We start from the raw sequence: 17,321 nt of genomic DNA, 5'->3' as shown, positions 1-17,321 counted from the left end.
ATCAATAATTACAACTACATTATATAATTCTCAATAGAACAAAGTTAAATTGTCCAAACTAATATGAAAAAGGGTAGAGTTAGACCTGGGTTTCATACAAGAATAGTTAACAACAAGCTCTTGTAGAGTAATGATCCAATTAACATTCAACCATGGCGATTTAAATACCAAACGAAATGTGTAGAACAAACCTTCAAAATATAGATTAATATTCCAAAAACAACATACAATATTGTAGTAATTTTGGAAACATAAAAATTTTTTGTACTGTGATTAATGTGTTTTAACCTTCACACCCTTAATCCCTCCTTCACCAGGGCTTGCCCTACATCCCCACCTGCCTATGCCAGGACTGTATAGCCCGCAAGTGGGTTGCCACTGCCACCAGATGCCTGTTGCCGCCGCCAGTTGTGAGTTAAGCTACGGACTCGCAGGGCGTTATGCTTACTATTTTCGCTACGCAAGTAAAATATAGCCAGCTGCATCTCAGCTGTGTTCGCTATGTTCGCTATATTGGCGACGTTGCCAGGTATTTGGTTCTCTGCTATTTTTCTAAAACGTTGCTGACTCCGCGCATGTACAGATAAACAAAAACATCTGTTTTTGTGCGGAAATGTGCTGTACTTCTTTTTATGAAGTTTAATTTCTCTCTTATCAGTGTTGTGCTTTAAAAAATAAAGTCAATGAAAAAGTTACTTGAAAGATTATGAAAATAAAAAATATCCATGTTTATGGAATAAATTGATGGAAGAATATAGAAGGCAGGATAGGCAGAACAATGCCCAATATTCAGTTGAATGTACCGGTATCTTGAAAAAATCTATAAATTTACTTTTATCCTCACAAACATCAAATATTGAAATTATTCAAATAATTTTTTTTTTAATATTAAATCCATAAACCCATTTCTTTTTACATTTACATACCGTGAGAGCCAACAGAATATTATCATTGTTGGAATCATCACTTGAATCCCATGGCAAGTATCTCACTGACATCACGAACTAGACTATCCTGTGTGGCCATTTGGCGCAGCGAACATAGCGAACATTGCAAACATAGCAAACATTTCGAACATAGCATAGCTTTCTGTGTGGCCTCGGCTTTAGGGTCAGCTTGCAATACAGGACAATCCTCCAAGACAAACCAGGGGCAGGTGTTAATGTTTATTAAATAACTCCCACTCTCCTGTCCTCCGAAATGTACTTAAATCTGTTTGGTAGGGATTTAACTCTTGCTCTCACTTTTAACTACCTATCGTCCACCAAGGCTTTTGTTGGTGCCTCGCTGACCCCTAGGAAAGGAACAGGTAACACAGGCTCAGTGTCCTGGGTTTGACCCTTGATATTAGTTGTGTCCCCATTGGCAAAGACAACAGTGGGATGGTTTTAAGTAGTGACTTATGTACCTTGCAAAATTGGTATGCCGGGAATATATAAGCCGTCCATAGTTGCCACACCTCGAAGCCTAGATGAGACTGAGTGCTCCTTAAACTTTGTCTGCTGGGAAAACTGTCTCTGCTAAGTATGAGATTGCTGGTTGGGGATGCTCCCAACAGCACACCGCACAACCACGAGCCGTCACCAGTAACCATTCCTACTCTACTTCCTTGCTCCTACGTTTCCCTGCGTATTTCCTACTGTAATACTGTAGTGCTGATTGAGCGTGTGTGTGGCTGTACAGGTGTTCACGTGGGGCTCCTCCCAGTACGGGCAGCTGGGTGTGGGCCGCACCGGTCGCTCGTCGCGGCCCCGGCTGGTCGAGGCTCTGTGCCGGGAGCGAGTGGTCGCGGTAGCCACGGGTCAGTACCACTCGCTGGCGCTGACGGGTGACGGTCGTGTGTACTCGTGGGGCTGGGGCGTTCACGGCCAGTTGGGGCACGGCTCTGTCGAAGATCTTCACGTACCTGCTCTCGTGCGCGCCCTCTCCGGCAAGGTACGCACAATCAAGTCTTCATTGATACACATTGTAACAAATGTTTTCAAATGCAACCTTGATTAGCTTATAAATTTTCCTCCTATTCTCATCACTATGACGTGCGACGTGCCGCGCACGTCTATAATCTCGAAGCCGTCAGACCCTTCCTTCCTAAACATGTGTGCGGACCCTCACCGCCGACCTTGATAAGCGGCACCGCCTGGCCATCGTCGCATTGCCCGTTGCCAGGACGACCACGCCGCATCCTTGGTTGCCATGCCAACCAGCTGGGTGCACACGCACCCTCTCCCAACCCTCGTCTACCCCTCTCTCGCCAGGCACCCGGCCACGAGACCAGTACCATGCCATAGTGACAGATAGGACCTGCCTATCTATAGGCCGCAGAGTAAGAGTATTGAACCAGTTCCAACTTGTACAAGGGAAGGCTGTCACCCCGCTTGTGACTTGAGGGAATAAACTAGTCTACTTAGACAAAGCGTATCATTTCGGGGAGAGGGAAGACTCGGGACACCTTGGCCACCTAGCCAACGCAGCCTGCGGCAGCATCCGGAGGGACCAGTGCACAGCAGTCATCCGAGCTCCCGCAGCCGCCTTCGCAGCCACCGAGTCTCCAGGGTAAGCCACAACTGACCAATGCCCTTCTCTCACCGAAGAGGGGTCAACCAACGACCCCAGCCACATACCAGCACAAGTGCCATACCTCCCACCTACCCTCTCATAATCCCCGTAGAGGGTGATTCCCGTGACCCAGCCCCGTGGGTCTACGAATAAGCCCGAGACCGAGCTGCAGCCAAGAGGAGACATTGTGAGGCAGCCCCGACTTCCCCTACAGCATACTTCCCCGCACCCCTCCGACCCTAACCGACCCAGGCATTTAAAGGCCAGGAGGATCTACAAGGCGGGGCTAAGGGTCCTCAAAGAGACACGACCAGTCACCTCCAGGGCATCCCTCGGTGGAAAAAAGTCCCGGAACTGATCAGGCCATTCCCGCCTACTCCTCCCTGGAACCTTCACTAAGGAGGACAACCAGTCAGCCAGGCAACCCCTCTCCAATCATCAGGCAGGAAATACGAATTTTAAGCAAAGGACGTCTCCACTATCCGGAGCTGCCGCGCTGCGCGACAACTAAAAGCATCAAAAAGTAGGGTACTTGTAGGTTGTGATTGTAAATGTATTGTGCTCCTCCGGTAAGAGTCCTGTTGTTTTAAGACATTGTGCACAACCTTGTTAAGTTAAGCTGTATGAAATCAAATAATCTCCTAAATGTTAAGTATTTCCAAAGTATTTTTGTTTTAGTTGACTTCTTATTTCCTTAAAATAACTTGTGGGTTTGTCGTTAACGTGATACTTTACTGTGTAGCTTTTGTACTAATCTCCATATTTTAAATAAGGCAGGTCATTATTTCATAAGCGGGCATACCAAAGTAAACGGACTCGGGAAGTGGGCCTAATGCCCCGATAGATGGCAGTTAATATTACATGTGATCTAGACAAATGTATTGCAATTTCCTGTGCTCATCACTAGCTAAACCCAGCATGTAACTTTATATTAGCTATCTGAACTTAGTAGTTGTGTTTACCAAGTGTTGTAAACTTCCCCTGTGTGTTTGTGTACCAAGCAAATCTAAAGTACTTTGGTATATATTTTCATGGCAATATGATCTAAAGGCAGCATCCATAAAAGTTCTTTTGACTTTTGAGTCCAGCCAAGTTATTACCAAATTCTGAGATTTGTTTTTCAGTGATTTATGGCCTCTAGACCTATCTTCTGACAGAGTGACAGTGCTGAAAAAATCACCCCCTTCTTCATTATTGCTGCTTATGCTAATACTAACATTATCCTTTTTGTTTGCTTCCCTTTCTCTATTCAGAGCGTCTTCAACTTTAATTTCCATAAGCTACTTGACTTAATGAGAAATTGCTGCTATATACTTTTGCAGACACAGTAGTCGAAACTTTGAGTGAAAGGCTGCAGCCAGCTGGAATTCTTCGTCTTCCACGAACCGTTCAAATTTTTTTCATTCCAGATAATAGGGCATGGGCCAAAGGAGTAAAACAATTTACCAAATGGCAAAGATCTTGCATTTTGAACACTGTTGTCGCAATAGTTGCTAGTAGTCCCAAAATATGCCTGAGCTTCACCCTGAATTAAGTCTAATGCCTAGAGCCAAGATTATATGGTTTTATTTTGAACCTGATTTCGTCATTTAAAACCACACATTTCGTCGTTATTTCGTCGTTAAAAAAAATATTGGTATTTTAAGTTATTCATGGTACTTACACAATATATTTCACGATTGTGACATAAAAAATAGCAGTTGGGCCTATTGTGTTGTTTGGAATCATATGTAATCAACATTTTAATGTTCTGGTTAAACATTTTCTCTTAAAAAGTACCATCGCTCACCAGGTCATCACAGTTCCAATTTTTTGGTTGACACATTAAAATAAGAAACTGCAGAAAGTTTTACTATGCACACTTTTACACAAAAATTACGAAAATGCTACAATTGTTAAAAGTTCTGCATTTTCTGGCTTCAGCGATCTTCTTCTGTCACTAACAATTAAAGAGTATTTTGAAAAAGACCGTTCAGAGTCGACGTTTGAGGTTGGTATCCAGAGCAACTTCAAGGCTGCTGTTGCAAATTCTGAGTAATCTGCTTTCATTCGACACAAAATCTCCATCACGTCGATGTGGTTCACATGTGGCTTTTGTTGTTCTTCAGCGACAATTTTTTTTAGGGCTACATATCCGCCTGCTAGAGTAAACTTTGGTACCTAATTGATGAAAGGTAGCGTCTGGGTGTTGTGTAAGAATTCTTTATCATCCACATTAATGTTTCCCATATTCTGAGGGTCAAAAAGTGCTCCAATATTTGTAAAAAGATGCTGAGAAGGATCACAAGTTATCAGTTCATTAAGTTTCAGCAGACAGAAATTTGCTGTATGCTTGAACTTCTCTTTAAGTTCTGCAGTATGTACAGTTCTCATTGTTGACAAAATGTTGTCAACTGATTCTGGCAATATTCCTTTTGTCAGCACCTCAATTACAGACAGCAATTTGTTTAGTCTGGATGATAGATGATGAGCACAAGGATATCAGCTGCCTTCCAACCAGTTAATGCATGACATCATACGGCTTACCTCTCCTTCCCTTGTCCAGACTTCAAGGTTCATCCCTCCAAGGCATACAAACCATTGTGTCTCTCTCCCCCTCCTCCCTCAACGTCCTTTGGCATGTGAAACTGTCAACATCCTTCCTCCCCTTCTCCAAACTGCGTGCGACGAAAGCCAGGTTTGTATACTCCATTTCTGGTAAAATGAAAAATTTTTAAGGGTCCCCGCGACAACCATATACCATTAATTGTTTTGATACAATTTGTTTGTTAGTTACACAACATTATTTCTGCTGGAAAATCACTGAAACTTCAAAATTTCTTTAATTGAAAAATTTAGCAGGGCCGTAAAAGTATTCATTTTTACCGCAAATGAACTATACTCGCCCTTCCTGCCGGATAACATTCTCGGCCCGTGATGCATGGCAACTATAGTCGTGTGCCGCGCTCAGCCATGAAAAACCTTCGCGATTTCCAAACTACACTAGATATCCGAGTGGAGTCTGTTTACGAAAGGCATTTAAGAATTTGTTAATGCCCAACTGGTTCTTTTGATATCGGATTTAGAGGAGATAAAATGGCTAAAAGGCATGTTTTCGAAGTTTTAGGTGTAAAAAACCCGTTACAAATTTCTTGAAAGTATCAGAGGGAAATGCATTACACCTTTATCTTTATTTTTCTGCCATATAATGTTACGGTCACCGCTCAAATTTCACAGTTATCTGACAGGAACGAGATGACTTTGCGCCAGTTCAGAGCCTTGCACTTAGAGGTTTTACCGCGCTAGAACTACCATTGAGCGTCGCTCTTATCATCCCGCTTCACTAACACACGCTGACCAGACGGCGCCCTAAAGCTGATTAGAGGAAGCACGTAGAAATGCAAGGCAGGAAATTCTTCCAGCTTATCAACCAGGACCCGGGAAAGTCTTGACTATCAAGCTTCTGTTGCTATTAGCATTAATATTCCACACTGTTCACAACTGGAAGATGTGACTATTCACGCAATCGTAGAACTAACAGTTTGTATAAGGCGGGCAGGTTTAAATAACGTATCCTGTCGCGTAGCAAACATTAAAGATTATTTAATATTTGCTACGCGACAGACGGTAGCCCAGCGCTGGGAGGGAAGGGAAGGCAGGCGGCGCGCAGGCGAGTGAGTGAGCGGTCGCCTATCTGCGTGGCGCCGGCGGCCGGCTGGCGAGGCGGGTCAGCACACATTCCATGTTCACACGCTTCCGTCGGGGGTTTTCTTTTTGTTGCGTTAATAGTAATAGTATTTAAAAGTATATTATTTTTATGACCAAATACACACAAATAATACTAGAAACATTTAATACAAACGTAAACCAATCTTTTTCTTCTGTTTGGTGGGGGGTCAAAATGGGCAACTCCCGATTTTACGAAGGCAGCAATTTTACGAATGCAATCCGTAAAATCGGGCTTCTAGTGTATGTAGTTTTCGCTTCATGACATTTCACATTAAAATATAAGAGACTTGTATTGTGTAATTTCGGTGTTATTGAGCGTTTTTTCTTAAAAAATCCCTTTTTTTCGCATTTTCCATGTAAATTCGCGGAAAATTTCGCGATTTCGCGATTCCCCATGTAATCGTGGCCCTACTAATGCCTTAGCCACTGGTGACATGACCTAAAAGGAAATTAAAATTATGTTTATGAAGTCATGAGTATGTAAAGTAAATGATTGATTTGGCAAAAAAAATACAATGTTACGTTACTTAACGTTAAGTAAATAGTAGATTAGATGTATCAAATATAATGTATATAGATATTAACCTTCACATACTCCTTATAATCTCGTCTTGATCATTGAAATCTGAGTCATCTCTCTATGAAGAGCAGGTCTTTTTGTTTCCAAAATTGTTTTAAGGACGTCAAGAATATCATAGGTGGAGTTTCATCTTGTATTCTGTAGAACCAGTTTCCTTCCCAATTCAGATTCAATATTGTCACTTGCCACTGAACTATGAGACTGTAAGTTCAAATGGCGTGAGCTTTTTCCATAGCAGCTCTGTATGGAGTTTTAAAAATAGATGTTTTTAGAGCAGCATCAGCATCTTTGCTCGCTATTAAGTTGAATGCGTGGGAAGCACATCTCACGTGAAGTGGCAAATGAGGGTTTTCCATAATGTCATCTTGATTGTTGGTATTTTCATCAGATGTAACAAGCACATTTTGTAATGAAATAAACTTCAAATCTTGTTCAAGGTCAGATTCAGTTTAAAGGGCAGCAGCAGCATCTCTGTCAGAGTTTAGATCATGTGATGTTGTTAGCATGTCTGGCAATATATCAGCCTCTGTGCGAAATTACACAAACGCCTTCAGGTCATTTCATGTCAAATCACCTAGAGCCATGTGCTCCAAGGTTACAGATTTTGTTAAAAAAAATTTTATGCATACATACTTATAACATGAGTAACTGTGAATTATTTTAGAACTTTTAAATTAAAACTGGAAGAATGAGAAATTTTCGAAACTTTCAATTTTTTTTAGAATAAACCAGGTTTTACTGATTTGCATATGAGATTGGAAGTTACAAAGTTGATTAAAAAATACTTTATAATTAGTGCATTAGCTAGTTAAATAAACAGAATAAAAGCTTAATACATTTTATGCATGGAAAAGTATTAAAGGCGTGAAATGTGCATCAACATAATGAAATTAAAAGTCTAAGGATAACTTGATAAAAATAAAAAAATAATATAATAAACTGATTTTATTTAATATTGTAAATAAAATTAAATATTCCTGATAAACATAGTACATTACAAGATTAAGGAAGTTTTAACTCTTAAAATTTGGGCCATATGTATTTTAAAGCAACACAATACTGTTGCATATACTGTATTACCTTGGTAAGATACATTAAAAAAAACATTATTTAAAAACCACAAAAAACGCCCTTTTAATTTTTCAAATATAGTTACCTAATGTTAATGTGTATATATAAAATTTTTTTCAAGCTATTGCTCATTGTGGTTGTTGAGTTATTGTATTGAGTAAGCAAAGGTACAAAATAGCTTAAAATTCTATTCCATGCTCAGTGTAAAATATTTGTGATGGAATTTGTTACTTATCTGTCCACATCTACAAAGTATGGAATATTAGCTTTTATTTGCAATTTAAATGAGCTAGATAGCATGAAAATTGTGGGTTTTATAGTAATTTAAGTGTACTGGTGAAGATAGTCTGAGAACATTATTCGCTCGAAAACTGAAAGTTTCTAAAATTTCTCATTCTTCCAGTTTTAATTAAAAAATTCTAAAATAATTCACAGTTACTCATGTTATTGATATGTATGCATAAAAAAAATTTGAACAAAATCTGTGACATTGAAGCAGGATAGTGTATTTTAATTAGGTGATTTGACATGAAATGACCCCTTCACAAAGTTGCTACCATTGTCCGTTGTTGTCCTGAAAATTAAATGTTGAAGTTTGGGTACAAGACATTACAGCACACACACAAGACTTAATAAATGATTTCTTACCAACTCACTTACCTAATACCTTTTTGTTATCTTTAAAAGATTTGTGCAATGGGAGTGCATGACTTGATGTAAGTTTTTGGACATACGCCATTGCTAAGAACTTTTTCTGTTGAAGAAAAACTAATAAATAAAATAAATAAATAAAAATACCCAAAAAAGACAAAAAACACACAAAATTAAGCAAACAATTGCTGTTGTCAACAAGGATATGAACACCACAAAATATTCCGAAACAGGAATATGGTCAACAAACAAAGAAAAACAAAGAAAAATGTACTAAGAGAACAAAAAAAAAAACCCCCACAAATGATGACAACACAAAAATATTGAACCCAAAATAATTCAGCACAACAGTTGAAACGAGACAAAAACACGACAAAACGAAAAGACAAACAAACACAATAGTTTTACCAAAACAGAAACAAGCGACGTTTCGGGAACTGCTATCTGCTCCCGTCCTCAGGCAGAGACGCACATGGTACGGAAACACAGGTGAGAAGTATAACTTGAAAATATTTTGCAAGAGACCGATAAACGGTTTATAGCAGAATGTTCTGTGGTTGTCATTTTAGAGATGACTATTATGAGAAGTAAGTGGCCCTCAGTTTTTTAAATCAATTCTAATCATTTTGCAGGCTGCACTGTATCATACCTAATGCTATCATAAACAATACCAAGGTTTTTTTCCCCCCACAAAGATTTGTTTGATAATATTTTACAAGGGGGGCAAAAGTAACATAAATCAAATTACTGAAATTTTAATAAAATATTTTTATATTATTTACTCTAGACATGTTAATTAATATCTTTTCTAAGTTTACAAAGGACAGTTATGAAATAAAAGATTATATGGTACAAAATTATATTTAAAGATAATCAGAATAAAAGTATTTAATTTAATTGTAATTGACATTACAATTCATATTTTGGATGACAATTCATTTTACAAAGAAATTATTACTAAACCTTTCTTACATTTTATTTTATCTCTTTCTTTTGACAAATGAAACAAACCTAGGCGAGATTTCTTGCATCAGTTTTATAATGCATCCAATAGACATTGAGAAGTATCTGAAGTTCTCGTACTTGTGAAGGTTGTAAGAAAAATGACACTAGCTGAAACATAGTCGGCGAGCTGTGGATTGGAGATCACTGTTATTAAGAGGCACGAGTAAGTTTTTTTTTTAAAACACAATAGAAACCCTGAGTCTTCCATGTCAGGAGTAGTGTGCGTGTCATGAGATTGTGTGCTATGTGCGCAGGTTGTGGTGCAGGTGTGCGGAGGCTACGCTCACTCTCTTGCACTCACCGCCGACGGCCGCGTCTTCTCATTTGGTTCGAGCATGTTCGGCCAGCTGGGGCACGGCTGCACGGGCAAGAGCTCTGTGCCGGTGCAAGTTGCTGCACTGCCAGAGGGCATACGCAATATCGCCACCAGCTACTTTCACAACGTGAGTGCCAGTGTGGCCCCGTTTTCATGACCTACCTCGCCTGAGTGAGCTTGCGATTTAACAATCTGTATCTTCACAAGCACCTGTTACATTTGTTTCATTGTACCACACTTTGCGTTATCTACTACCAAAAGTAAAGTAAAAAAAAAAATTCTTTTGAGTAATACTCAAAACTTGGTGACACATTTTTGTTTGCAGGCTGGCTTAAGTGGAAATCATTACAATCACATATTATTAGAGACGTGCGAGTCTTGGTAATATTGAGAAATTATTGAGATCAAAATATTCTTGATTTCATCTCGATTTCATTTTAAAATTTCAGAGAATTTCGAGAATTTGTTTTGCTTAGCTCTGATTGTCTACTTATGCATTTAAATAAAGCGAAGTTTTTACTGACACATAAAAAAAAAGAGCTACTAGGTACTTACAATAAAAACTTGAATCAGTTACCACATGCCGACATAACACAGTGTATGTTCTAACGTTTATTTTCCACGTTCACATAAAATTTTTTCAAAACAGTGACGTTTCACAATTCAAACTAACACCAATACATGTCACACTTTAAGAATATACCATATTTTGAAAGAATGTCGCTTTGGATCGCTAGCAACTACGGCACGAATACGGCAAGAAGTGAACACTCACTGTGTGTGTGTCCCGTAATCTATGGAAATAGCTCAATACTTTGTTTATTTTCTTTTTGGGGTTAAGTTTAGTTTAAATTACCGGGAAATAAAGGATCATACCAGTTTTTTTTTTTTTTTTTTTTAAGTTATTTTCAGTGCTAATACATGTAATTATTAGATTGGTTGATAGTTGTGGAAATGTTCAAGACCGTAAATTGTAGCACATTTGGAAATTTTATAAAAAACGAAAGGGTGAGGGTGAGTGCAAAGTGTGCAAAAAACGTATTCAGACGCTGACTTGTTCAACAAGTGGTCTCTTGCGACACTTGAAACTTCATCCAGCCGCCGAAAAGGATTATTTGGAATTAACAAAGGAAAAAGCTACAAAACAAAAAAAAAAATTCTTATAGACAGTTATCAATCCAAGATTGTGTCACAAAGAAACAAAAAGTTAGCGAAGCTAGAATAAACATAATTGACAGGAAAATTGGTGTAATGATAGCATGTGATTTTCAGCCATACAGCATTGTAGAGGATCTCGTGGATTTAAAGGACTGCTCAATGAATTAGAACCAGGTTATGAAGTACCATCTCGCACTACATTTTCCAGGTCTATTGTACTTAAAATTTACGGCGAAGAAAAAGCCAAACTTGCAGAAGAAATAAAGAGAGATGTTGATGATGGACTTCAGTCTGTTTCATTTACTACTGACATGTGGTCATCCGCAAGGCAGGACAGTTTTATTTCTCTCACAAGTCACTATTTGACAAAAGACTTAGAGTTGAAATATCATGTCCTTGGAAATTACCACTTTTCAGGTTCGCTCACTGCGCTGGCAATACAAGAAAAGCTGACAGCAGCTATAGACAAATGGAATTTTCCCACCAATTCAATTCCATTGTACGTAGTTACAGATAATGCTAAGAATTTCACAGCTGCCATAAACAAAACATCATGGATTCATACACGGTGTTTTGCCCACACACTACAGTTGGCAGTTCAAGATGCTAAAAGTGAACACAATGTTGCAGACCTTCTAGCAAAAGGCCGGGCAATCGTGGGACATTATCGCCACAGCAATATGGCTCGAGAAAGGCTTCATGCTCTGCAGCTAAAGTTGAACAAACCTGTACACGAGCTGTTACCAATGGTGCCGACAAGATGGAACAGTGAGTTTACAATGCTCTCCCGCTTTGTTGAGCAGCAGGTACCCTTATCTGCAGATCTAGGAGATTCAATGGCAGTAGAAAATTTCACATTGAGTGAGTGGAAGCTTGCTGCTAATGTAGTAAGTGTGTTACAGCCAATAGAACAAGCCACAAGAGAGCTGTGTTACTCTAAATTTCCCACTATCTCTTCCAAAATACCATTGCTGTATGGCATTGAGGCAACAATTTCTAACTATGTTGAAGATAAAAGTAACCCTGGAATTGCATTTGCTATCTCTCTTCAGAAAAGTATTAAATCCAGGTTTCCATTGTACACAACAGTAAAAGAAGACATGATTGCAATGGTACTTGACCCACGCTTCAAAAACAATTTGCTGCAAGACCACGAAAATCTTATTTGTGTGCAGCGTATTACTTCAGATCTCAAAGTGGTTGTTGATAATAAAACAGCACCTGTTCCAGAAGAAAATCTATCAGATACAGTTGAAGCCACCTGTTCTCTGTGGAATACTTTTGAACATCTGAAGAAATCAAGCTGTTCCTCAGTAAAGTCACCAAGAGTTGAAAATGAACTTACCATTTATCTTGGTGAAAATGTTATCCCCGGATCAAGTGACCCTCTTATGTGGTGGCAGCAGAACCAGTCACGTTTCCCTGCTCTTGCCAGTGTCTCAAGAAAATATTTATTTGGCCATACCAGCCACACAGGTGGAAAGCGAAAGGCTTTTCAGCAGTGCTGGTAACACTGTTACATCCAGAAGAGAGAATCTGTTGGCCGAAAATATAGAGCAGCTTGTCTTTTTAAAAAGCAGATTTTAAATGTGAGCTACCACATAAATTGACTGTTTTCAATAATAGGCCTATTGAAATGCTCATGTGAATACAGTGCAGGCCTATTTATTTTTGTGGATTAATATTTGTAAATGTATATTCTATAGCGTATATGTATTCTTTTCATTTCTTTCATTAAATAGCTTATACATGTAAAACTGTTGATATTTGCACATCAACAATTACAAAGAACTCAAGAGGAAAGAGTTGGGTGGGCCCAATTTATTGCATCTAAAATCTCGTTGAGGAAAACTTCACTGACACCAAATTGCAATTTTGAAATAAGAAAAAAACTGAATTCTCAATCTCGTCTCGATTCTCGAGAATTTTAGTATTTCTGTCTTGATCTCGTCTCGGTTTTCGAAAAGGACTTTCCGCACATCTGTACATATTATTGAAATAAGATTGTTACGGTACTTTTGCACAATTTTAACCATAGTCTCTTAAAATACCCTCAAATTGCTATTTGTCTCTTTTCTGCTAGGGGCAGCTGGTCTGACCAACAAAACTTAGTGATTAGTGTTCATGAAAAAATTTGTTTGAGTTGTGTATGTGTATATGTAATTGCACATTTTTTTATGGATATCAGTCTGTGAGTAATGAAGCAACAGTTAACAGTAAAATTTAAATTACCAGTGTCTGTCGTTCCAGCTGGCGGTGAGCGTGTCGAACAAGCTGTACGTGTGGGGGTCGAGCCCCCAGGTGCTGCGCGTGCAGGCTCAAGCCCAGAAGAAGGCCCGCCTCCTCCACCATCAGCTGCTACATGGCTCAGAGCCGGCGGGGCTCGAGAGCCCATCCCGGTCGCGGCCGCGCCTCGCGTCCGACGACGAGCACTTCTCCTCTGCTATCAACTACTCAGACTCCGACTTCGAGGACATCGCGGACTCCCCACGTGGCGAGAACGCCGCCGCAGTCAGAACCCATCCCTCGCCCAGCGAGTCGGGGGAACCGGAAGTGTGTCTGGACCCTGCGGGGCTGCTTGTGGACAATCGGAGTTTGACGAAGAAGCCGGCGGCCGTTTGTCCACCCCAGAGGATCTCCGGAGGAAACGGGATGCCACGCTCGTCTGCGCTGGAGGGGCTAAAGGGCACCGGGAAGAACAACGTTCACCTGAACGCAGTACTGTCGGGTGTGGTGTCACGCGAGGACTTGGTGATTCAGTCTGTCGTCAGCCCCACAATGGAGTTCAAGGGACTCACCACGACACCAGTCTCCCTCCATGCCGGCAATGTGAGTTACATTTGTTTCATTCAGTACTCCGCTCTCTTTGATTTTCGTGAGTATACATTTTCAGGTTCTCGCAGGGGTGGAAAGTCTGGAACACTTGGAAAACTCAGGGAATTAAAATGTTGTCTTCACAATGTTGAAAACAGTTTAACATGTTTTTAGATATAAAACCACTGTACACCTATCCTTCACTTAGCTCGACTAATTTGTACCAAAAAGTGTTAGTGTTATTCTAAATCGTGTGTTCTGAAGCATTTCTTTTCATAATAGCAAAGCTAATTTATTTAATGTGTTCCAAAATTGTGTAGGAAAATATACTTTTTGTAATATAAATGTGTAGAATAACACTCAACTATAAATGTTTCACATCATTTATCTTTATATGCCTCCCATCACACTTTGTATGACAAATACGACACCACGTAAAGGGAGATACGTGGTTTTGTACTTTATCTTCAGTCGGCTGGCTAACTTGCCCGCCCGGGCGTGATCTTCAACTCACGTCGCGTACCTTTCCAAACCATGCTTTACTGACAGTGAAACTTATATTGCTGTTCGAATAGTTACATTTTAATTTTTTTTAAATTAAAATGCTTATTCACGTATCACCACTTGGTTCACACCAATCCTGTCAGGCCAATCATTATTTTTTTAGTGGTGCACCAATGCGGATACCGATTAATCGTAATCGGCGATAATGTATACTTTCCGATTAATCGTAATCGGGGATTATCTTAACGATTACTTTGCCGATTATCTACGTCCCGGCTTAATTAAGTAGGTTTTTACTGTGTAATATTTTGTTACACGTTTTAGGACGAAATACGGTAATATTTGTATATACATATTACAAAATTCATCTAACTCCGTCAGATCTTGATTACAGATATTTCGTTCAGTTTAATAAATCTCATTGCCTCGAACAAAAAAAATGCATTTTTCCTACAAGTTTATTTACGTTTCGTCTTTTTTTCTGTTTTTTGTTTAGTGGCCTTGTACATTACCTATAGCCAGAGACGTAAAATAGATGGCACGCAATCAAAATACCACAAGCAGTTGCAGTGGATTCTATGACAATCAATCTTTTCGAGACGTAGTAGCGGTTCAAAATCGCGGTCCCGATACTTTCTATTCTCTGTTCACTCTTAGCTGAGTTTTGAAATAAACAAGCACCGTCGTATCACTGTGCCACGTCAGCAAGTGTTAGGCTGAATTCATCTTGCGCGCCAAGCACTAGTTGCAACACACACACTTCAGTACAGTCGGTGCTAATAAAATAATGGAGAAGTAATATAACAGGAAAATGGTGCCGTTACCATTCAGGACACAAAAGCAAACAATGTTTATTTTTTGAATAATCAATAAAATAACACCGTAACATAAGACAACAATATGATAGTGTTACGATTTGGTACTCACCTAATCACTATCTGGCAGTGGTGCTATCCCTTCCAGACTTGAATCAGACATACCACCACCAGCTTCCCGTTATACCCAGTACCACTACTGCGCTTAAAAGGCACTATTGATGTATAAAAGCCTCTATTTACGCTCACATGGGTCAGTCATGGCTTTAGAAGCAAGAAAGCTCCATCACGTCATACAAAACGTTCGTGAAAAATATTTGCTAGACAAACGCGCACGCCTGGCACGGGATGCATTTAATGAACAGGTATTCAAACCGATCACATCGCGTCTCGAGAGTTCTTCTGCTACCGCAGATAATTTATCGGTTGAGGTGAAAAAAGAATCCGCTACACCTATTGCTAAACCTCAGATTAAGACTTTCTCTAGCGAAGGTGAAGAAGAAGATTATTTACCACTGATTGCTCATTCCGGTAAACGCTCGGCTGCGTCACGTGAGCCATTGGTTGAGGAGGCCTGGTCCTACCTAACTGGATTCAATTCTAAGATAAATGATACGACCTATGGAATTTACAAACGCAACAATCGCTGGTTCTTGCGAAATAAGGAAGTTGTTTTCCTACCTAATAATTTACTTTGCATGGATGGTGAACTAATACAACCTTCACCTGGATTATATGAGCTATTATTTTTGAAAGAACCTAAGGTGTATTCAGAAGCTGCATTGCGTCAATACACACGCTTGCTGCAGTCTACTAGCGTGTGTTTTAAAAGAAACGATGCGTCTTCCAAACGTTATAAAAACACTGATCATGAAAAGTTCGGGCTCATTAAGGATTTTTGTCCTGCCATTGCTTCCCATGAAGGCAGTGGTTTAGTTTAAAAACTAGATTTAAATCGTCGAATAGAATTTGTCTACTGGAACTCGGTAAATGAATTATGTGATCGGCTTAGATTATTACTTGCATCGCAACAATCCGGGAACACGAGCCATTCAAATGAAGTATCGGCCATACTAGAAGAACTCACAGAATCTGGCTACATTCAAAAAAAAAAAAAAAGTAAATAAATTTAAAAAAAAATGACTGCCCGACGCGGTATTGCGCTTGAACTACACAAAAGCGCACACAAAGTTTTTCCTCGGAGACGTGTAATCACTCATGGTCTCGGCGATCTTTTACAAATTGATTTGGTGGAAATGCAACCTTATCACCGTGCGAATAAAGGATTCAGATATATATTGGTTTCAATTGATGTTAACTCCAAGCAGGCTTACGCGGTTCGGGTACTGAAAAAAAATGCGGAGCTTGTGTCTTTATCTATGAAACGTATTCTAAAGGACTCTGGAGGTTTCACTCACGTGCACTCAGACGCGGTACCGAATTTTATAACAGAAGATTTCAAACATTGATGAAAGAACACAGAATTAACTATTATTCAACCAACAGCGAGCTGAATGCCTCGGTCGTTAAACGCTTCATTAGAAGTTTAAAATCGCTTTTGTTTACGGAAATTAGAGCTGGGCCGATGCCGATCCCCGATCGTAATAATCGGCCGATTTTGTTAATTTTGCCGATCATAATGATCGGCAAAACGTAGCCGATAATTTGAGCCGATCATTGGTCTCCTACTGGAAACTTATAACATTGAATAATTACCTATACCTAACAACTTTCCATGTTTGTTTACGGTACTTTTCGGGAAGAAAATTTGATTATTCATCGAAAAATAATAGGATTTAATAATTTCAAACTAACCACACACGAAAAAAATATACCAATAAAGTAAACAAATACCGTAAGTTTTATAAACATTGAACAGTTACATACCTAAGTATCAATTTCCACGTATATTTACGGTACTTTCGGTAAAATAATTTTCCATTATACTATTTGCAAAGTCATTTATCATTTACGAACCGAAAACTATGTATTTGTTTACCATTTACGGTTAATATTACCGGAATGGCGAATGGCGACTGTTGTTTAGGTTGGTTATGTTACGCCAGAGATTAGAGTGACGCGCGTCGCGCGACGGAATTCGTACGGATTAATGGCGCTAGTAGTTTTGTGGTTAGTAAGCAAC

The 17,321-nt window shown here is 39.4% G+C and overlaps 2 protein-coding genes across 5 annotated transcripts in view; both read left to right on the top strand.

The window, feature by feature from the left end:
* The window catches only part of LOC134527844 (uncharacterized), a 286,375-nt gene that overhangs the window by 159,487 nt on the left and 109,567 nt on the right, over positions 1-17,321 (top strand). For all 4 annotated transcript variants that reach the window (XM_063360800.1, XM_063360797.1, XM_063360799.1 and 1 more), the window contains exons 17-19: positions 1,684-1,935; positions 9,826-10,014; positions 13,296-13,874. In XM_063360800.1, the coding sequence (XP_063216870.1) occupies positions 1,684-1,935; positions 9,826-10,014; positions 13,296-13,874 (1,020 nt within the window). The remainder of the gene's footprint in view (positions 1-1,683; positions 1,936-9,825; positions 10,015-13,295; positions 13,875-17,321) is intronic.
* LOC134527847 (cation channel sperm-associated protein 2-like) overlaps positions 1-17,321 on the top strand; it is a 254,149-nt gene that overhangs the window by 140,443 nt on the left and 96,385 nt on the right. The gene's annotated exons all lie outside the window — the stretch shown is intronic.

The sequence above is a fragment of the Bacillus rossius genome, chromosome 1, assembly GCF_032445375.1.
Source record: "Bacillus rossius redtenbacheri isolate Brsri chromosome 1, Brsri_v3, whole genome shotgun sequence".
In the NCBI taxonomy this organism is placed as follows: domain Eukaryota; kingdom Metazoa; phylum Arthropoda; class Insecta; order Phasmatodea; family Bacillidae; genus Bacillus; species Bacillus rossius.
This window is presented reverse-complemented; position numbering and strand designations above follow the sequence as displayed.